This window comes from Dipteris shenzhenensis, chromosome 2 (genome assembly GCF_047967505.1).
Source record: "Dipteris shenzhenensis isolate YYH24624 ecotype China chromosome 2, Dip_SZ_1.0, whole genome shotgun sequence".
NCBI classification, from domain to species: domain Eukaryota; kingdom Viridiplantae; phylum Streptophyta; class Polypodiopsida; order Gleicheniales; family Dipteridaceae; genus Dipteris; species Dipteris shenzhenensis.
This window is the reverse complement of record NC_141597.1, coordinates 15,916,713-15,938,356: the sequence shown is the minus strand read 5'-3', so window position 1 is coordinate 15,938,356 and position 21,644 is coordinate 15,916,713. Positions and strand designations below refer to the sequence as shown.

The 21,644-nt window shown below is 48.0% G+C and overlaps 1 protein-coding gene across 2 annotated transcripts in view; it reads right to left on the bottom strand.

Annotated features, from left to right (window-relative positions):
• The window catches only part of LOC147904379 (uncharacterized), a 55,516-nt gene that overhangs the window by 13,466 nt on the left and 20,406 nt on the right, over positions 1 to 21,644 (bottom strand). For both annotated transcript variants that reach the window (XM_087394175.1, XM_087394181.1), the window contains exons 2-6: positions 20,033 to 20,158; positions 19,742 to 19,934; positions 19,388 to 19,526; positions 19,111 to 19,242; positions 18,857 to 18,961 (exon numbers count right to left, since the gene is read on the bottom strand). In XM_087394175.1, coding sequence (XP_087250301.1) covers positions 18,857 to 18,961; positions 19,111 to 19,242; positions 19,388 to 19,526; positions 19,742 to 19,934; positions 20,033 to 20,158 — 695 coding nt within the window. The remainder of the gene's footprint in view (positions 1 to 18,856; positions 18,962 to 19,110; positions 19,243 to 19,387; positions 19,527 to 19,741; positions 19,935 to 20,032; positions 20,159 to 21,644) is intronic.

Genomic DNA, 21,644 nt, shown 5'->3' with positions numbered 1-21,644 from the left:
GGAGGGAGGGATGGGAGTAGAAGATGGAGGTTAGAAAGGGAGGGATGGGAGTAGAAGATGGAGTTTAGAAAGGGAGGGATGGGAGTAGAAGATGGAGTTTAGAAAGGGAGGGAGGGATGGGAGTAGAAGATGGAGTTCTCTCCCGTAGTGCGCAGCGGAATGAAGAGGAAACTGATATGTTCATAGGAGTGATGCTCCCCGTACCTATGGCCTCCATGAAGAAGCAAGATCTTTAGATCACCAGAGATCTGGGGTTTTTAGATCACCATGGCTCTGATACCATATAGAGAAACGATAGAGTTTGCAGTGGAGCGATCAAAAATAGACGATACTCAGACACAACTAAAGAACGGAACTCAGAAAACATAGTGCCTGTTTGGTAATATGAAAAACTAAATACAAGAACCTCAAGCCGTCGCGTCTCAAGGACCGTGGCTGAGGTGAATCACAAAGATGATTCCATGTAGAGAAACAGTAGAAAAGATAGCAGCAGAGGGAGCGAAACGCAGTCCTCCGTGTAGCTCGATGATGACGAAGATGATGAAGAGCTGGAGCTGCCCTAGAGGTAGGAGAGGATGGCAGCAGATGAAGAGGAGAAATGTGGAAGCTTGTCAGGAAACAGTCAGGAGCAGATCTGGAGCAGCAGCTGGAGGTTCAGGGCTAGATCTGAAGGAGAGGAATAGAGAGACAGAGGAGTTGGGGCAGAACTGGAGCAGAGGAGTAGATCTGGAGCAGAAGGGGCAGCAGCAAAGGATGGAGGAGGTGAGGAGCAGCTACAAGTCCAGTCCACTGAGAGTGAGGAGGTAGGGAGTCTTTTATAGGCCTGACCTAGGAGGTCGGCCAGCTGGTCGGTGGACTGGCCAGCTCGTCGGCCAGCTCGTCGGTGGGCTGGCCAGCTGGTCGGCCAACTCGTCGGTGGGCTGGCCAGCTGGTCGGCCTGATTCTAGCCGATAGCATGGCTCTGCTGGCTGCTGGTTTGTTTGGCCCTAAATTGGGGATTGTAGTTGCTTAACACCCCCTCTCGATTGCCAATTTGGAGGGGCAGACATTGTGTGCTTGGAGCTTCGTGTAGAGATGTCGACGGTGGCTATCCCTGCGAAATGCCCAAGAGATGCAATGCAAAAATGCAGAGAAGGTCACAAGAGGAGTGCCCTTGCAAGGGAATTGTTCACTTCCTCAAGTGCCTTAGTTACACGTATGATCAGCAGAAATAAGAACACTGTGAAGCTCGAGAGAATAAGCCACCCCCTCTCACCGCCGAAAGGTGGAGGGAAAAGCAAAGGTAAAGAACAAATATGTCGTAGCAGCACTGATAATCCAGAGATGGCGGGATTCCGCCAAAGGAAGAGGTCGTAGCTGAACAGTGAGCCAGTGTGTGCCCGATCTTGGACCTCGAGAGAGAGGAGTCTACCCCACCTCCATGCTGGACAAGATTCGAAACAACAGTCATCAAGACACATCTGAACAGAAAGGGTCCCGCTTAGGGAGAACTTGTAGATCCTGGAAGTCGATGCCGATGGTGGTAGAGGTGAAGGATCATGACCTCCTTGTTCGAAGGAATGGGCAGGGTCAAGCCTGAAACCGAAAAGGGAGGGAGGGATGGGAGTAGAAGATGGAGGTTAGAAAGGGAGGGATGGGAGTAGAAGATGGAGTTTAGAAAGGGAGGGATGGGAGTAGAAGATGGAGTTTAGAAAGGGAGGGAGGGATGGGAGTAGAAGATGGAGTTCTCTCCCGTAGTGCGCAGCGGAATGAAGAGGAAACTGATATGTTCATAGGAGTGATGCTCCCCGTACCTATGGCCTCCATGAAGAAGCAAGATCTTTAGATCACCAGAGATCTGGGGTCTTTAGATCACCATGGCTCTGATACCATATAGAGAAACGATAGGGTTTACAGTGGAGCGATCAAAAATAGACGATACTCAGACACAACTGAAGAACGGAACTCAAAAAACATAGTGCCTGTTTGGTAATATGAAAAACTGAATACAAGAACCTCAAGCCTTCGTGTCTCAAGGACCGTGGCTGAGGTGAATCAGAAAGATGATTCCATGTAGAGAAACAGTAGAAAAGATAGCAGCAGAGGGAGCGAAACGCAGTCCTCCGTGTAGCTCGATGATGACGAAGATGATGAAGAGCTGGAGCTGCCCTAGAGGTAGGAGAGGATGGCAGCAGATGAAGAGGAGAAATGTGGAAGCTTGTCAGGCAGCAGTCAGGAGCAGATCTGGAGCAGCAGCTGGAGGTTCAGGGCTAGATCTGAAGGAGAGGAATAGAGAGACAGAGGAGTTGGGGCAGAACTGGAGCAGAGGAGTAGATCTCGAGCAGGAGGGGCTGCAGCAAAGGATGGAGGAGGTGAGGAGCAGCTGCAGGTCCAGTCCACTGAGAGTGAGGGGGTAGGGAGTCTTTTATAGACCTGACCTAGGAGGTCGGCCAGCTGGTCGGTGGACTGGCCAGCTCGTCGGCCAGCTGGTCGGCCAGCTGGTCGGTGGGCTGGCCAGCTGGCCAGACCAGCTGGTCGGCCTGATTCTGGCCAACAGCATGGCCCTGCTGGCTGCTGGTTTGTTTGCCCCTAAATTGGGGATTGTAGTTGCTTAACATGCTTATCCTTATCCTGCATAGCAATGGCAGATGTGATCTCCTGACCAATCTGCTGTCCCATCTAGACAAGAGCCGTATCCTGCATAGCCATGGCTGTGGTAAGCTGCTGGCTGAACTCCTATCCTATCTGGCGGAAAGCACCCTGGAGCATAGAGGAAAGGGCACCAGAAACTGTGACTCTGCGGCGTGCATTGCTTGCACTTCCTGGGATGCAGGAGAGAGAGGCTGAGTGGAAGGAACCTCTGCACCACCAGTGGATGCAACCACTGTGGCAGGCACTTGCTCATACTGAGCAGCCTCATCAGAGTCATGCAATATATCACGAGGAACACGCTTCAGTGCCATGGTGACTGGCCCTGGAGAGAGAGCTCAAATGTAGGCAAGGAGAAATGGATAACAAAAACCCTGCTGTAATGAGCCCCTGAGATAGTATGTGGAAAACACAAAAATGTCGATGGAGAGACTTAGAAGAAAGGTCGTCGAAGAAGCTTCAAAACGGAGCCAAAATGGCTCCAAATGGGTTCTGAAAGACCCCTAAAAAGAGGCTGAAAGTGAACTGTTTTTCCTTTTTTTTTGGGGGGGGGGGGGGGGGATTCCTAAGTCACCTAGGACAGTTAGTACAGCAATAACCTAAGACTCCTAAGGCAGTTAGGACTGTTGGTTAGCCTAACCTAACCAACCTATGAGGTACTCAACCCTAGTTAGTTTGACCCAACCTAACCATACCAAACTAACTAAACCTAAACAAAGTAACTCAACCCACTAACTAGCTAGACCTAACCAAACCTAGCTGACTGAGCCTTAGGAAGCTAAGGTTTTTTTGCAAGCGTTGCTTGGAGACGACGACGGGATGGGGCGTGGCGTGGATGGCGGGGATGGCTTAGGCAAGCAAGGACGATGGGGGAGTAGCGACGTGGGTGCTCCATCGAAATAGCAGAAACCTCCTTGAGGCTATGGCGGCTGACAGGTTGAGGGCCTGAGCGACTGAATAGCTATACCCTAAGATAGATTGGATGATGACGGGTGACGGGTTGGATGATGACGGAACTTGGCAATGATTGTTCATCGACGCAACGAAACTAGTCGGGTATCGGTTTGGTCGACAAGACTAGAAGGGAGCTGGCTTAGGTGCTTTGGTTTGGTCGACAGGACTGGCCTGGATGTTCTTCAAAGCAGCCTGGAGGTTCTTCAAGGCAGCAGACCAAGGTAGCGGCGCCAAGATGCGCCAGGGCTAGACGGTCAAGCAAGGCTTGGCAAGTTCAGCCCTTCGTAAGCAACAGTATCTTTGCCGCAAGTGTCTCTCTTTGTAGTCAGTCGGTTCGTCAGGGCGGTAGATGCAGCATAAGCCTCCACGCAAGTATCATCCAAAGGAAACGCTCTTGGTCCCAAAGTGTGCCAGATTGTGCCTCGAAGTGAAGGTGAGGGGGGGGAAACAAAGGTGCCAGAGTCAGCGCTCTGATACCAATGTAGAAAGAAAGAAAGAATGAAATTTTATTAGAGTCTTTGGAAGACCGATGGGTCTGAGACTTAAAAAAAACCTGATACAAATCACAGTAAGGGTGGAGCTACTGAAACGAGCATCATCACTCGTGCTGAATCCTAAGTCTGATCATACATAATCAGATACATCTGGATGTAACAATGAAAAGCAAAGGACTGGAGCGGAGCGGAATCCTCCGTATGTCATGTCCCCCTGGCTGGTGCATAGCTGGTGATGGGACGTTGATGCCCGTCAAGGGGTGCCGTGCATCTCGGTCTCCTGGACGAGGCTCGACGCAAGACCAGAGCCACCATGACTCCCGTGGGACGTATCTCGAGTCTAAACAATGATGGGAGGTCCCCCAGAGTGCTCTGTGTCCCCTCGATGTCTCGTGTGTCGTGCTGCGATCGTTGGGTCGGGATCTCTGTCACATCGGCGGCTAGAGACTGGACGATCAATGTCACTCGATGGGAAGAACTCTGTGATCCTGCTCTGAGAGGTGTCTGATGATGTGACCAAGCCCCTGTTGGAATCGGAGTCCTAGTGTGTGTGGTCCTAGTGTGTGTGGTCCTAGAGTCTTAGGAATGTCCTACAGTTGTGTGAGTGTGAAGAGTCTTGAGGCCACTTGTGCCACCTCATGTGATTCCTCACCTAGATTATAGGATCTAGATTCTCTGATGTGTGACCTCATCTATGAGGTGTCTGTAAGGCTTGCCCAGCCTATAAAAAGGGCTATGTACTTGCTGTGATAATCAATCAATCTACATCAGTTCGTGCCTCAGCTCGTCTCCAATCATCCACGCCTGCAATCCCAACGTGAACACCTGCTGCTCCGACCGAACCTGCTGCTCCCACGCAACTGGACCTGCGACGGCGCCAGCCATGGAGCTGACTTGACAACTGACGATCTGAGGGCTGCGGCCATCAACTCGCACAACAGATCTGAGTTGATCTTCTTCGTTCGCATCTCCACATGAGCTCCATCGACCAGCAGACAATCCGTCTGAGATATTCTGTAAGATTTTTGCCTCATTTTTTGGGGCTTTTATGATCTGAAGCTCCCCTAGTGTTGCTAGAACACTATGCTCTAGGAAATTTTGAAAAGCCCCAATTTTCTGCAAACCCTAATTTTTGCAGTAACCCTAACCCTAAAATTTAGGGCTTTTCTGTTCTATGTCTTCCTTTGGCATAATTGAAGCTTCTACCATGTAAAATTTGGGCCCTTTTTGAAATCTGAGTCAACATTGTAAGGGGTTTAGACATTGGCTGTAATAACAGCTAAGACCTTCCCACCAATGGATAGCATAAAAAACTCCTCGCTCATCAAGAAATTCTCAGGGAGCCATTTCCCCACTTGGCAAATGAAACTCCGGCTTCTTCTTATACGAGAAGGGCTATGGAATATCACCAATGGCAAGGAGCCAAAACCCCAAAGTGATGATGATAGCATCAGTTGGTGGGAGATTCAAAATGATAAAGCAATGGCTATCATTGGCCTCGCTTTAGCTGACAACCTTATCCACCATGTGGATTTTGATAAGACTGCAAATGACGTTTGGAAAAAATTAGAGAATCTGAATGCGGAGCAGAGCGAGGACGAAGACAATGAAGCTACACCTTTTGGACCTGAGGAACAAGCCTGCACTGCTGTGATCTCTGGTCTATCCCTCCATGAGGTGATAGATGAAGAGTGGGCTTTCTAGAGTCATGTGTGTTAGGTACTCTGCCTTGGGTAGTCCCCCTAAAATGTTGTAATAATTTGTCATTTTGTGTGCCTTGTCCTATAAAAGGCTCCACTTACTTCCATGTACCCAGTTAGGAGACAGGGGGGTTGTTATGTCTTTCCTTTATCAAGCCTGGCCGAGTTCCAGGATGTTGGTGTACTCCCTAGACCTATGAGTTGGTCATGCATCCATGCTCAGATTTGAGTCTCTGATCATGTTGACACCTAAGCCATGAGAGTGCTTGGTTCAACCTCTGAATTATGCTCAGCTGTTAGCCTCTGAGATTGCCTGGGATGCACAGTTTGGATGATGTCATAGTCTCTCACCCTAGCTCCGAGGGGGGGTTTGTTGGAATCGGAGTCCTAGTGTGTGTGGTCCTAGAGTCTTAGGAATGTCCTACAGTTGTGTGAGTGTGAAGAGTCTTGAGGCCACTTGTGCCACCTCATGTGATTCCTCACCTAGATTATAGGATCTAGATTCTCTTGTGTGTGACGTCATCTATGAGGTGTCTGTAAGGCTTGCCCAGCCTATAAAAGAGGCTATGTACTTGCTGTGATAATCAATCAATCTACATCAGTTCGTGCCTCAGCTCGTCTCCAATCATGTGTCTCTCACCCTCTCCTCATTTCCATCAGCCCCATCGCCTGAGTAAGTACTCTCTATGTCGGATTCCCTCGTGAATGAAGGCCGCGAGGCATCTCTGATCTGGGTAGGCGAGGAATCTCGAAAGGAGCTCGGAGCTGTCTCTGAAGAGGCAGTGGTAGCGACCTCGGATCTCGTAGTACACTGGGCACCTGAAAATAAAATGCTCCTCCGACTCAATCTCCTGACAGTCGCACAGTATGCATAAGCGATGCTCCCTAGGAGTCCCCTCTGCTCTGCCGCTCTCTATGCGGAGGCGGTGTGATGATACCCGAAACTGTCCGATGGAGATCCGTAGTGAGTGAGGCATATGAAGCTCAGTGTACCCCGGTGGTGTGATGAATCCCTCCTCCGAAATGCGAAGGCAGTAATCTCTGTAGAAATTCAGCTTCACTGGAAGCTCCCTCGGCTCCAACCAGGTGCTAAAGGTGTGTAGTTGCAGGAGATCCTCTCGAATGACCTGGTTGGTATGTGGCCCAATCGGGATGGTGGGTGGGAGTACCGGAGGGGCATCTAAACTATGCTGAAAAGGAGGTATCCTATCGATGTGGAACCCTAGTCTCACAAACCATCTGTGAGTCCGTGCATACCAGCATCGCTCGTCTCCCTCTGCTGCCAACCTCATGGAGGAATCGAGAGCCAACCATGGCAACCTCTGTCTCCCTGATGTGCAGTCCCCATATGATCTAACCCGGTGTAGATATGTGATGCTCTGAAAGACTACATCGAGCTGGAGTGGAGAAGCACCAAACTCGGCCTGAATGATGTGATGTGGTACAGACGGTTTCCCCCGGATCATCCGTGAGAGCATGAGGATCTGCAAGCGCTCCACCCGTGTCCACTCTATCTCTGACATGCCAGGCCCCCAACAAGGGCTGCCATACATACCGGCTGGTCGGACCAAGGAGTCGAAGAGAAGAGCCTTGGTCCGAGGGTCCTGGAAGTGGGAGTGAAAGCACTGTCTCTCTAACCGAGCCAGTGAGGCGTATCCCCTGCTCAGTCTGGCCTGCATCGCTGGTCTCATCGTGAAGATCGGGCCGGAGAAGATTGTTGGGGTAAGTATGATCAAGGGCTTGCTCTATGGTGCATGTGTGCATCTAGGGAGAGTCACATGTGTTTGTGTGTGTGTTGTAAAGGCACATCAAGTGCTATGATGTGTCTAGTGTGTGACCTAAAGATGATGTAAGACAAAGGGAATCCCACTGATGTAGGGATTGATTCCCACTGATGTAGGGATTGATTGCCACTATGTAGGGAAGGTATTACCTTCTCCCCCTTTCTATAAAAGAGAGTCTTCTCTCTCACAATCATAATAGAGATCTACCATATTGCTTTCATTGTGCTCTCACACCTCTTGCAAGATGCATCTATTCTATCCTACGGGATCCTACAATTGGTATCAGAGCTTTAGGTTCTCTCTCACAATCATAATAGAGCTTTCTATAAAAGAGAGTCTTCTCTCTCACAATCATAATAGAGATCTACCATATTGCTTTCATTGTGCTCTCACACCTCTTGCAAGATGCAGCTATTCTATCCTACGGGATCCTACAATTGGTATCACAGCTTTAGGTTCTAGATCTAGCCTAGCCTAGCATTAGATGCTATCTCAAGCATAAACTACAAGTTTCTTCATCTTCTCCATTTTCCTCCTTCCCCAAATCTTTGAGAGCTCTGTTCTCTGCCTACAAACGACCATTGCCCAAACCCTTTGAGCTGCAAACTCCTCTTGTATGGGCGAATGGGCGAACTTCCAACTACAAGCATTTGCTGAAATTTCGATTGTAAGTGAAATGCCAACACTCACACTCCTCGACGAACATTCGCGCGATCCCGCCTCTGTACCTACCTATCTACAAATTCCTCTGAGCCTGTGCTAGACGACACTGAGGGCGAGCTGCTGCTGAAACCTGAGCTCATTTGGACAACAGATGGAGGAGAAAATGATGAAAAACCAGTCGACTTTCAAGCTACTGGCTATGGCGACATGACGCAACATTGCGCCTCTCCTTGCTAGTAGCCCTTCTCTGGTATAAGGCCCTTCTTCCTGCATAAAAATCCCCTTGAATAGAGCTATGAGCTGTGAGAATTGCACCCTCCAAGTTCAGGTCTCGTTTTGGACAGTTTTGACAATGTTGTGAGTTTGATGCTACATTAGATGCTACTTTAGCATTTCTGATGTTTTAAAGTGATGAATAGCTTCAGTACAACTATGGCTACAGCTTTGCTTTAAGTTGCTACACCTGGATTTGCTTGGAATGCTTTCATTTAGCCACCTCTATGAAGCATGCAAGTGAAAACATCATTTCCATTATGTTTTGTAGTATGGAATTTGGTTGCAAGCCTTTGCTATTCTAAATGCTTGTATTTTGAAGCTCTTCAACTCTTTCTAGCCTTGTAAGAGAGTAGACACTGCCCATTCTGGGTTAGACCCTCTCATGGCTACCATCTGAATATGGATAAGTTCAATGGTAAAGGCTTTCACACATGGCAGATGAAGGTTAAGTTTGCATTGATGAGGAAAAACCTCTGGGGGCTTGTCAAACCGGCTTCAACTTCTTCTTCAACAGCCTCTAATGATGGAGAATCCTCAACTCCGACACGCCCGGCAAGAGATCCTACTAGAGAGGAGAGAGCCTATGGCATCATTGCTCTTGCCTTAGGAGATGACTATATTCATCACATCTCTGACTTAAGAGTCTCCTTCAAAAGCTTGGCAGAAGCTTGACATTATTTTTGGTGCTAGCTCTCACATCTCAAAATTGTCACTTAAGATTGCTTTCTTTGAATTGAAGATGGTTAGTGACACTCCTTTGGCTGCCCATGTCAATCTTATGCGGAGTCTCATGACTCAACTTGCTTCTATCAACTCTCCAATCACTACAAATGATGCAATGGCAGTGTTGCTCAAAAGTATGCCTGAAGATTATGATCATGTTGTTACCACTTTGAAAAATCTTCCTAATCCTAATCTTGAAGGTCTTATTTCTGCTCTTCAAGAAGAAGAAAGGCACATGGAACTCTGGAGAGGCAATGACACAACCTACCAGAGAGGCAATGACACAGCCTATGCCATAAAAATTCAGAAGGGCAAGTTTTCACCTTGCAAACATTGTGGGAAGACTAATCACCTCTCAAAAGATTGCTTCAAGATCAATCCATGTAAACATTGTGGCAAAAACAATCACCATGAAAAGTATTGTAGCGCCAAAAAGGAAGAAGCTACAAAGTCAAAAACTGCCAATCTACTTTCATTTGATGAGTCTCCACATGATGAAGACTATGCTTTTTAGGCACTTTGTCTTTTTTGTTTATCATCACTTGGTCAAAATTTTGAGGTTCTCTGCCTGGAGTAGTACTCTAAAAAGAATATGTTATGTAAATCACCTCTGGTCCACCATATGATGTAGACCATGTGATATGTGTTCTGACTATCCCATTTCTGTGAAACTCACACCCTTGGGAACCCTTGCTAGCATGAGATCCTAGCCATAGATTAATCCTTGACCACCATGAGATGGCATGAGAAACTATGAGACTAGATGAATCCTTGACACTGCAAGAGGCAATCCCTTGAGGGGGGTTTGTTGGGGTAAGTATGATCAAGGGCTTGCTCTATGGTGCATGTGTGCATCTAGGGAGAGTCACATGTGTTTGTGTGTGTGTTGTAAAGGCACATCAAGTGCTATGATGTGTCTAGTGTGTGACCTACGTGATGATGTAAGACAAAGGAAATTCCACTGATGTAGGGATTGATTCCCACTGATGTAGGGACTGATTGCCACTATGTAGGCAAGGTATTACCTTCTCCCCCTTTCTATAAAAGAGAGTCTTCTCTCTCACAATCATAATAGAGATCTCCCATATTGCTTTCATTGTGCTCTCACACCTCTTGCAAGATTTATCTATTCTATCCTACGGGATCCTACAAAGATGACCCCCAAGTAAGTGTATGAGGATACGATCTCAACTGGTGACCCACCCAAAGTAAAAGTAAACTGTTTCCGTTGCATGTTTGCTCGAGAGGTGTTAAAGATCATGACCTTGGTCTTGCCAAGGTTGACCTCCAAATCATGGGATAAACAAAAAGCCTGCAGTGCATCCAGGTGTCGATGGAGCCCCTCGAGTGTGGACGACAAGAGTACCACGTCATTTGCATAAAGAAGAATCCTGATGATGATCCCGGCAAGTGAGCAACCAGTCCCTCCGAATGTCCCCATGAAAGTCTCAAGCTCATCGATGTAGAGGCCAAACAGGGTCGGTGATAAGGGACAACCCTGTTTGACCCCTATGGTACTCAGGATCTCATCTGTCCAACCTGCGCTTGTACGAACTCGGCCTGAGACTCTCTCATACACTGCCATGACTGCCCAGATGATCTCCTGATCAAATCCCAGTGTTTGTAGGTGTGTGATAAGACGAGCTCGAGGTACTGTGTCAAAGGCTTTGCGGAAATCCACAAAGCAACAGTATACCCTCTCCTTCCGTGATCTGGCCTCCTCAATGACACTCTTGAGTGTGAGTATATGATCCATAGTTCCATGGTCTCGCCTGAAACCGGCCTGACCCTCTGCTCTGAGCCCTCTCATCTCTGCGAACAGGCTGACCGATGCATCTAATACAGCTGCATAGATCTTGGAAATCACATGTCCAATCATGATAGACCTGTAGTTACTCGGGTCCATGGGATCCCCTACCTTGTGGATGGAGGTGATGGTGTTGAGTGTCCAAGTGCAGGGGAAGCCAAGGCAAACAGCGTCATTGAATAGCTTTGCTAGGATCGGGGCTAACGTGTCGATCCCATATGCGATAAACTCAGTGCATAGCCCCTCGTGATCCTTAGCTCGGCCACTGTGCAGTTTCAATGTCGTGTCCTTGACTCCCCCTCTGGTGAACAACGTGCAAGTGGTGGGACGAGGTGTGTGTATGAGGTCTCGAGTGGGCTGGTGTCGGACATCATATAGATGGTGTGCATACGTGTGCCAGACTCTCGTGTCGGTGAGGGGTGATGGGGACCTACGCTCAAGGAATCTCCGTCAAAAATCCTTAGAGTTGTTGCTGTACAAAATGTGCAGCAGCTGCTCCTCATTTTGACGAAGAAAAGCCTCCTTCTTCCGACGTACGAGACGTCGATACTTGCGTACCGTGTCTGGTGTGTTCGGGAGGTGACATCTGGTTTCAAGTCGGAGCTGTCGGCGATAAGCCTTGCACTCCGCATCGTACCAATTGTTGCAGGGTACAGAACCAAGAGGTGGTGGTGGACCGTGTGGTGTGGGGAAAGATTTGGAGGGCAGCCTCGTGGAGTGTGCGACTAATCAGGGCAGCACGGTCCTCTATGAGTAGTATGTGATCGATGTAGGTTAGGAGTCTGTTTAGGCGTCCAGAGTAGGCCGGTGAGAGGCTGTGATCAAAGTGTATGTCGTGGTAGGTGTCGTGCTTTCTATGTGGTGTGTGTGGTGTGGCTAAGCATGGGGTGGCGATAGTGAAGAATAGGTATGTGTGATCAGCTCCTGGAGGGAGTGGTGCTACGGTGAAGTCGGTGATACATGAAGTGAAGGTAGGGGATCCCATGATGTAATCTACTACACTAGTGCCCCCCGAGGCAGTCAATAGAGTGAGCGAGAAAAAGCAAGCGAGCCCAAAAAAGCGAGCGACAAATAGTTGAAGTGGTTGGAAAATCAAGTAAGCAAAGAAAGAACCTAAGTTTTTTATAAAATAATTGTTGAAGTACAAAGTATTCAAAAAGGTGGTTATGTGTCACAAAATTTATATTCTGATGCACACAAGTTTTTTAGATGGTGCAAAAAGGCATGATATTCATCTAAATCATGCCTTGTCATTTGATTTGATATGTAACATTATGCCATTTATATTTGATAATCAAAAGATGCAGGGATGTTAAAAACTCATCTTTTGGGCCAAAACAATCAAATGTTAACATCTTGCCAAAATATAGGGATGTGAAAATGTCCTCTTTTGGGCCAAAACAGGGAGCGCGTTAACGCGCTCCCTGTTTTGGCCCAAAAGAGGACATTTACGCGCTCCCTGTTTTGGCCCAAAAGAGGACATTTTCACATCCCTGTATCTTTTGATTTACAAGTCCAAACGGGATCATTTTACATATCAAATCAAATGGCAAGGCGTACTTTAGACGATTATCATGTCTTTGTGCACCATCTAGTAAAATTTAATGCACCAGAAAATGAATTTGTGGCCAATTTGCTGCATTGGTAAGATTAGTGGGAGGTAAGAATAAATCATTAGGAAAGGATATTTTTACAGTAATAAAGAAACATGGGTTTTGTTCCAAGAGTGAACAGAGTTAAAAAACCTAAGCATTTACATATGCATGGAATCTAGACTAATCCATGCAAGGAGTCCTTGGTAAGATGATCTCAATTACTCTAGTGGAAAGAGAGAGCTTGATTGCAGTAGGGTTTGTCTTTGATACAAACAATGACTTGGAAGTTAAACATACAAACTGTCTCATGGATGATGTGAAATTAGTGTTAATGGCTTTAAAGTTATATGCATGTTTAACCTTCTGGCATTGAGGGAACATATGCACTTTTGAATAAGTTATTATTTTTTGCTACTAAAATGGGGGATTTATAAATATTTTATTATTTTTTATCGCTCGCTTTTTTTGGCTTGCTCGCTTTTTGTCGCTCGCTTTTTGGTAATCCTCATGCCCCCCCCGTGTGGGAAGCAAGTAAAACCACCTGAGGAGGGCCATAGGTCGAGCCCGTTGTAGATGATGAGATCATGCATCCTGCCTAAATCAAGAAGTGCGTGTCCATATGGTGTAACAGGCCCGTGTCGGTCCGATGAGGTCCTAGTCATACCTGCTCCGTCTAGGTCCATGTCTGGAAGCATGATAGAGTCGTCTCGGAAGTCCAGGAGTGGTGCCTGTCGCGTACGCGTACTAGAGAAGGGGTAGGGACAAATTTGGAGAAAGGGGGGGATAGAGGAGCAGAAGGGAGAGAGAGAGAGAGAGGGGAAGAGGGAGAGGAAAGGGTAGGAGAGAGAGAATGAGGTAGGAAAGAAAGGGAGAGATTGAGAGGGAGTAGGGAAGAGAGAGAGAGAGAGAGAGAGAGAGAGAGAGCGTAGGCAGGAAGGAGGAAGGGAGAGTAGATAGGATTAGATGTCACATCAAAAAGTACATAGTAGGGGGTGGATGGAGACTTATATAGTCCCACCACATTTTCCACCTTAAGGGCCTCTAGCTTGGCCTCTTTTTCCCCTTCATTACATACATGCAACAGCCAGCAAGTTATGTTAAACTAGGAAAAGAGAATCAGGTTTGCCATCCCAAGAAAAGTCTCTACGGCTTAAAGCAAGCACCCAGAAGTTGGTATAGTAGAATCGACAAGTATTTTGCTAATCTGGGATACATGAAATCCAATGTAGATCATACTCTCTACTACAAAGTTCAAGGGGACCTTACTATTGCACTTTTGTACGTAGATGATCTGATTGTGATCTCTTGCTATGACATGTACAAGAAAGGGGCATCTAGTGAGTGTTGGTATGGTGGTAGGTGGTCAATAGACATGCCATGTAATCAAAATCGTTTGGATACTAGTGCATACCAATACCTCTCGTCTCCCTTAGCTGCGAGCTACATAAATGATGAAAGTATTAAAATGGCAGCGGAAGATGCAAACAAACTGAAACTATAGAGCCATACAGAGAACACTAGAGATAACAAAATGTGCCACAACTGATCTGCTGTAAATCAGCCCTTAAACCAGGGCAGCAACTGAAATACAAGATATCTTGAATAAGATAAGCAAACAGGAGCTGCAGGAGAGGCTGAACTGAAGCAGAGAAAAAGGGGGGACACAAGAAAGCTGAAGCCTGAGAGCACGGAGGCAGGAGAAGCCTGAAACGAAGAGGCAGGGGCCTAGAGTGAAGAGGCTAGAGGAGCCTGAACTGAGGAGGCAAGAGCCTAGAGAAGAGGAGGCTGAAGGAGCCTGGGTGAAGAGGCAGGAACCTTGGAACAAGGGAACTGTAGAGGCCTGGACTGAGGAGGCAAGAGCCCTGAAGAGGCAAGATCTGCTGCGGGAGTGTGGGCAGCCAACTGAGCAGCTGAGAGGGGGCTCTGAGGGGATGATCAGGAGCAGGCTGTATGCTGGAGCCTTGAGGAGCTTCAAGAAGTGATGGATGAAGTGAAGGGAAGGAGTCCCTTTTATAGGGCAGGCCAAGGGGGGAGTCGGCCAGTTTGCCTGGACCGCCGACCAGCCTGGTCGGTCAGGCCAACTGGGCCGACCAGCTGGTCGGCCAGCCTACCCCCTCTGGCCCCCTTTGCTGCGTGGGGGCTGGTCGGCCAGCCACTCCTGGAGATGTATATTCTCAACACCCCCTCTCAGCTCCAGGGTGTGGCACAAGACCCAGAGAGCTGGTATGACGTTGGAGAAGGGGAGGAGAAACAGATTTAGTAAATATGTCGGCGACGTTGTCGGAAGTGGTGCTGAATAGGAGCACAATGGTACCGTCAAGAACCTTCTCTCGCGTGTAGTGGTACTGAATTTCAATGTGTTTTGTCCGAGCATGGGAAACCGGATTGCGAGCAAGGGCAATACAGCTTTGATTGTCACAAAAAAGTGTGGTAGAAGTGGGTTGCTGAAAACCACAATCGAGAAGAAGGCGCCGAAGCCACACAGCCTCACAGGTGGCACTACACATAGCCCGATACTCAGCCTCGGTGGAAGATAGGGCGACCGTGGGTTGGCGTTTACTGGACCAGGAGATAGCCGCAGAGCCAAAGGAGAAAACATAGCCCGTGGTAGAGCGGCGAGAATCGGGGTCGCCAGCCCAGTCGGAGTCACTCCAACCTCGGAGAGTGAGCGGGGAAGGAGAGGAACCACCGGCAGCATAAAAGAGCCTGAAAGTAGAGGTCCCCTGAAGATAGCGGAGGAGACGTCGAGCAGCTTGCCAATGAGAAAGCGAAGGGGTTTGCATGAAGGTACTGAGGGTGCCGACAGAGAAGCCGAGATCCAGTCGAGTGTTAAGTAGCCAAAGAAGAGATCCAACAAGCTAGCGGTAGAGGGAGGCATCAGGATAAGTAGTGGACCCAGAAGCAGAGAGTTTAGCGTTGGGATCCATGGGAGAGGTGATGGGCCGACAGTCAGCCATGTGGAAAGTTTCGAGGAGCTCGTGAACATAGCGTTGCTGAGAGACAAAATACCCCCTCTTAGTCTGCCAAATCTCAAGTCCCAAGAAAAAATGGAGAAGGGAGTGACGCGAAGATACATGCCATCAAGAAATTCCCAAATAGCACGTGCAGAAGTAAGATGCTTGATATGATTGAGAACCCCTGGTTGACAATTGAGAAAGATGAACGAGCGTACACGAGCATTCAATTTATCCCAGATAAGAGAAGCATGTGGCTCCTCCTCAGGTGACGGACGAGGGATCCCGGGATCAACAAACTCAGCAAGATCATAAGATTCCAATACAGACGCCATCTGAATTTTCCAAAGAGAATAATTGGTCCCATCTAACTGCCGAGTATCTGGAAATGTAGGAAGAGTGGGAATACGTACAGGCTTGTCAGACTCTTGAAAGAAACTGGACATAGGGGATACGCGAAGATCCGGAGTAGAATCCTTTGTTTCATCAGCCATAACTGAAACCAAGGAATGGACAGCAACAAGAGGCTGAGGAAAAGATCAAGGTCTAGAACAGGGCTGCCGACAGGCAGCAAAAAAAATATATAGGGAGGGGAGAAGAGAGTTCTGTAGTCAGTGGGAAGGAGAGTTGCTGACGAGGACAAACTTCTTCAACTTCATCAATATAGAAGTTCCCAGATCAGAGAGTAACCTGGTGCTCTGATACCATATTAAAATGGCAGCGGAAGATGCAAACAAACTGAAACTATAGAGCCATACAGAGAACACTAGAGATAACAAAATGTGCCACAACTGATCTGCTGTAAATCAGCCCTTAAACCAGGGCAGCAACTGAAATACAAGATATCTTGAATAAGATAAGCAGAGCTGCAGGAGAGGCTGAACTGAAGCAGAGAAAAAGGGGGGACACAAGAAAGCTGAAGCCTGAGAGCACGGAGGCAGGAGAAGCCTGAAACGAAGAGGCAGGGGCCTGGAGTGAAGAGGCTAGAGGAGCCTGAACTGAGGAGGCAAGAGCCTAGAGAAGAGGAGGCTGAAGGAGCCTGGGTGAAGAGGCAGGAACCTTGGAACAAGGGAACTGTAGAGGCCTGGACTGAGGAGGCAAGAGCCCTGAAGAGGCAAGATCTGCTGCGGGAGTGTGGGCAGCCAACTGAGCAGCTGAGAGGGGGCTCTGAGGGGATGATCAGGAGCAGGCTGTATGCTGGAGCCTTGAGGAGCTTCAAGAAGTGATGGATGAAGTGAAGGGAAGGAGTCCCTTTTATAGGGCAGGCCAAGGGGGGAGTCTCGGCCAGTTTGCCTGGACCGACCAGCCTGGTCGGTCAGGCCAACTGGGCCGACCAGCTGGTCGGCCAGCCTATCCCCTCTGGCCCCCTTTGCTGCATGGGGGCTGGTCGGCCAGCCACTCCTGGAGATGTATATTCTCAATAGAAAGGGCTCTTCATGGCAATCTCTGATGACCTGCATCGGTCCAACCAAACTCTCTGACCATGTCTCGATAGGTGATGATCTGAAATGATGCATTTGTCTATTGGGGTTTCACCCAAACATTGCTAGAATGATATCGTGTGATGTGAACCTCTTTCCCCGGAACATGCGAGATGACATCATCACCTATAGTCTCTCAAGGGCCCATCCACTCCTCCTCCCTGAGGCCTCTGACCCAAATAGTTCCTACACGCAAGGCAGGGATCAGGAGAGGCATATGCTCGGGCAGCGGACTCACCTTGGTTAAGCACAGTGGGATAGTGGACCGGCCGGCTCCTTGGGCAGATGGAGCAGATTACCAATGGAGGCAGAGGCGAGGCTTGGCGCTTTAGCGCATTGGCGACGGGAAGGGCAGCGGATGAGAGAGATTAACCTAGCCATCCCTGAGTCCTGGTGGTAGGGACTTCGCGTGTGGATGGACAGCAGATGGTTGGGCCAATTTTCTCGGACAGGTGTCCCCTTGAGGATGATGATGCAGCGAGGCAACACACAGCCAGGGTTTTTTCGTGTAGGACCTGGGGGCCTACTCCAAGTACTTACTAAGAGAGACCCAGAGATGGATGGGAGTCTGGATGGGATTCATTGGCAGATGATCAGAGTGGTGGGACGTTTTGGAGGAGGAGTGGCACATTGATCCTCCCAATAAAGATGCCCCCAGATGGCGCCTCTGGCTCTGGAAGGGTAGGCCCTTGAGGGAGGTCCAGTGAGATCCGGGAGAGTGGTTCTGGCCCTCCAGGGGTGGCCTTGCCGAGCAGATGGACAAGGTGGCCGCCTTTTCCTACACCACATGGATTGGCAGGAGGCTTCAGATGGACTCTTTGATGTGGACCCCTGAGAGAGAGAGGCATTGGGTGGCCCAGAGAGTGCCCCAGGAGGTACGTTCCAGGTTTTGGACGCGGTTATGGGCCAGTTTGCGGCCGAGGAAAGGTCTCCTACTTCTTCTAGCTGGCTGCCCCCGGACGCTTGCCCATCGGCCCGTGGTTGGAGCAGATGCGGGTGGAGGGGCAGTATCGTTGTTGCTCTCCTGGTTTTCTGGAGACGATCTCTCACAACCTCTGGAGTTGTCGTAGCGCAGTGAGGATTTGGATGAAAGCCCTCAAGATTATGATCCGTATGCAAAGCCTTCAGAGGGACTACACATAGGGGATGGTGGCCTGGTTGACTGAGGGAGGACACGCGTTCCAGATTGACGAGATCTCCCCAACTTACCGGATACAAGGTCACAGCATTCAGAGGATAGAGCTCCATGGGGCGGTCCCTCCGAATAGCCTTGTTTCTCCTCCTCCAGAGGACAGCGTATGGGAGGTAGTAGCCAGCATCACTATGTGGAACATTTGGGTTGCTCGCTGCAGCCTAGTGATGGGTGAGCATACGGTTCCACCCTCGGCTACCTTGGTCGCCATCTGGCAAAATATCATCTACACCCTCCGCTCAACCTGGGAGTGTGGGACCCCAGGCTCTAGGGCAACTGTCGCAAGGCGCGCTCGATTCTACAAGGCTTGGCCTGCAAGAGTTTTTTACATCTTCACTCCGCGAGGGATTCGCTGGTTGTATAGTCCCCCTACTTGGCTGTTAGCCCCAGTACGAGAGATCCCGTAGGCAGTGAGCTGGGTTTCTCTGGAACAGGCCGGTTTTTTCTTTCAGCCTTTACCGGGTTTTTTACATACTCAGCACCTTTGAGACTGCTGTTTTGTATGAAGTCCTTTAAGCATTAATGGAAGGTTCTTTTCTTTGCCAAAAAAAAAAAAAAACAGAATATAAGAAAGACATATGAATTAATTGCATCATCACCCTTACTTCTTCCAAAGGATGTGTTGAATATTGCTTCCCATCCCAAGAGTAAATGGTTTGAGATACAAAGAAAAAGCTCAGCCCCATCTCCCACTTAAGCCATGCTCGTGCCTGCTCAAATCAAGGAGCGAAGAATTTTAGACAACTGTTTACAGAGGATATCAACTTACTGCGCTAGAAAGATAGGAAACAAATGCCAAAAGCAATCTGCACATTTATGCATTTTTTAATGACTTGAAAGGAAGGACAAAAGCATGTACCGCCTGTAGTTGTAATTCATCATCACTGGAAGTTAACCTTTTGTAGAATGCCGGAGTGACATTGTCACGTTCTGACGGCTCAAGAATTGAGAGAAGCTCATCCCAAGCAAAAGGAAAAAGAGAGTTCGCACCCTGTAATAAAAAAGTTATCACTTAGAAAACCCTTGAAGTTTTCAACCCAAAGAAGAAGAAGCCCTGAAAGTCTACAACCACTTTTCCTTGGAGATAAAATGACAATTTGACAGCATACTCCAATAAATCTGAACAACTTAGCAACCTGTTTGTAAAACCAATCGATTTCACTCTGACGGAGCAGACATACTCCGCGCAAAATAAACGCAGAAACTGCATCAGGATGTTTTTGACCATAAGCAAGAGCTAAGGTGACTCCCCAAGAACCGCCCATCACCAACCATCTGACATGGAACCCAATACAGTAGAATAAAGAATAAAGTGGCAATCAAGCATCCCTACCCCACAATTTCACTGAACCTCAGATCAACTTTTCATTCCAACTTCCAAATTCACTCCTTTATCCTCTCTACCTTCTAAACATATTATCCATGTATTGAGCTTAGAGTTCTAAGATCCTTCAAAGAAAAAGAAATAAAGGACTAAGGGAGAGTAAGACTTGTTTACTCGCAGATGTTTCCTCAGCTTTTCAAGGTCTTCAACTAAATCCCAAGTAGTATTCTCTTCAAGGCAACCTCGAGGAGTGGACTTTCCACAACCTCTTTGGTCGAATAAAACTATTCTGTAGTATTGAGGATCAAAAAAGCCTGCATGTCGTGGAAAGCAACCAGCCCCAGGACCACCATGCAAAACTGCATACAAAATTGGCCATTTGGTTAATCCCCTTCCGAACCACAAAAAGAATACAACTTTTCATGAATCTACATAGTAACATGAAAATTGAACTTACATATAGCAGGTTTCCCGTCAGGATTTCCATATGTTTCGTAATAAATTGTATGAACATCAGAAACCTTAAGAAATTCACGATCATTACATGATCCAGGTGAATACATTCCTTGCCTTGAGTTGTCTCCTGCGCTCAAAATTCATATACCATTGTTATTATAGAGTCATTGCTTGGAGCTTAGGAGACACTATATATGTACCTCAGAAGACTAGAATATATCCAATCTTACAAATAAAAGGAAATTTAGAAAAATTATGCTAAAATGAAAAGAAATGTAGAGAGACAAAGAAAAGTTTATTAACATCTCCAAATGTAAAACATGCCATCAACAACCTCATGTATTTACCTACAGCGATGTTTGGGTATTTAAAACCGATGGCCTCATTCTAGGATATCCATGTGTTATGATACATAGAGTCAAGTGTTTGATGTTCATGAGAAAATGCACAGTTTTTACATAATTGTCTACAAAATGCCTTGAGATGCAATGGGTAATGGAATGAAATAATCTTAAGCTCTCTCTTTAGGCGGGAGTGCTTTTGAGGCATTGAGAATTTATAAATTTATCCAACAATCCTTTCAATTGGTTTCTTAATCGAAGATCTTGACAAGAAAACTCTTCTAGAGTATATATAAGTAGATGTGGACCCCTGTGTCACTCAGAACTGTTCTCCTACCTCCTCGTGGCACCTTCAAAGCAATTCAGCCTGCGTTGCTCCCCTAGGGTTTTGTAATGGTGGTACCCTGCAAACACACCTTCCTCAGTGAACAGCCCAACGTAAAGCAGAGGTTGCTCTTGTGAACCTTGACCTCCTTGCTGCTGTATAGGCAGCCAACGGTGAGGCACAAGTGACAAGTCTCCCATCATTCTGTCCTTCCTTGCTGTTGTGTAGGCAGACCAAGTTGAAGGCCTGCTGCTGCTTATGTTCCAGAACTCCTTGCGGCAGTGCTGGCAGCCCAGGTTGAGGAACCAGAGAATCGGCACAATGGAATAGTGAATGCCCCCCTTAGGAACCTTTTTATAGGGCTAGAGAGCCCGACTTTCTCACAGATTGGGTCAACCCAGTCTGTGACTTCCTTGCAGCCAGCCGACTTGACAAAGGCCTATAAATGGCCCCAGCAGAGGTGCCCTGCTGATGCGCGTCAACCCTACTCTCTCTGCTTGTCTGCAGCAGCCCTCTGACTGGATTCTCTGCCCCGACCAGAACCAGGATGCTGCGCATCTCTGATGCTCTGTCTGCAGATTCTTTCCGGTCTGCTCTGACCTGCTGGTCAATCCAGACCAGCTCCTGTAGCTTCCATAAGCTCTTTCTGACTGATGCGCAGGTATTTCTCTGTTTGCTGCTTGCAGACCAGCTCCAACAGTCGATTTTTACTGCTGACTGCTGTGCAGCCATCTGCTGCTTGCACTCATGCCCCGACACCTCTGTAGCCCTGACCAGCTCATGCATTGCTCCAATCACTGCCTGGATGCTGCACAGTCTTTCACTGCTTGTTGCAGCCTCCAATGTAGGTCCATCCCTGCCTCTATTTGAGAAGATCTTGCTGCTGATCCACATCACGTGTTGGCTAGGTCCTTCTGCCCATAGGTCAGAGCTTGTCCAGCCCTCCA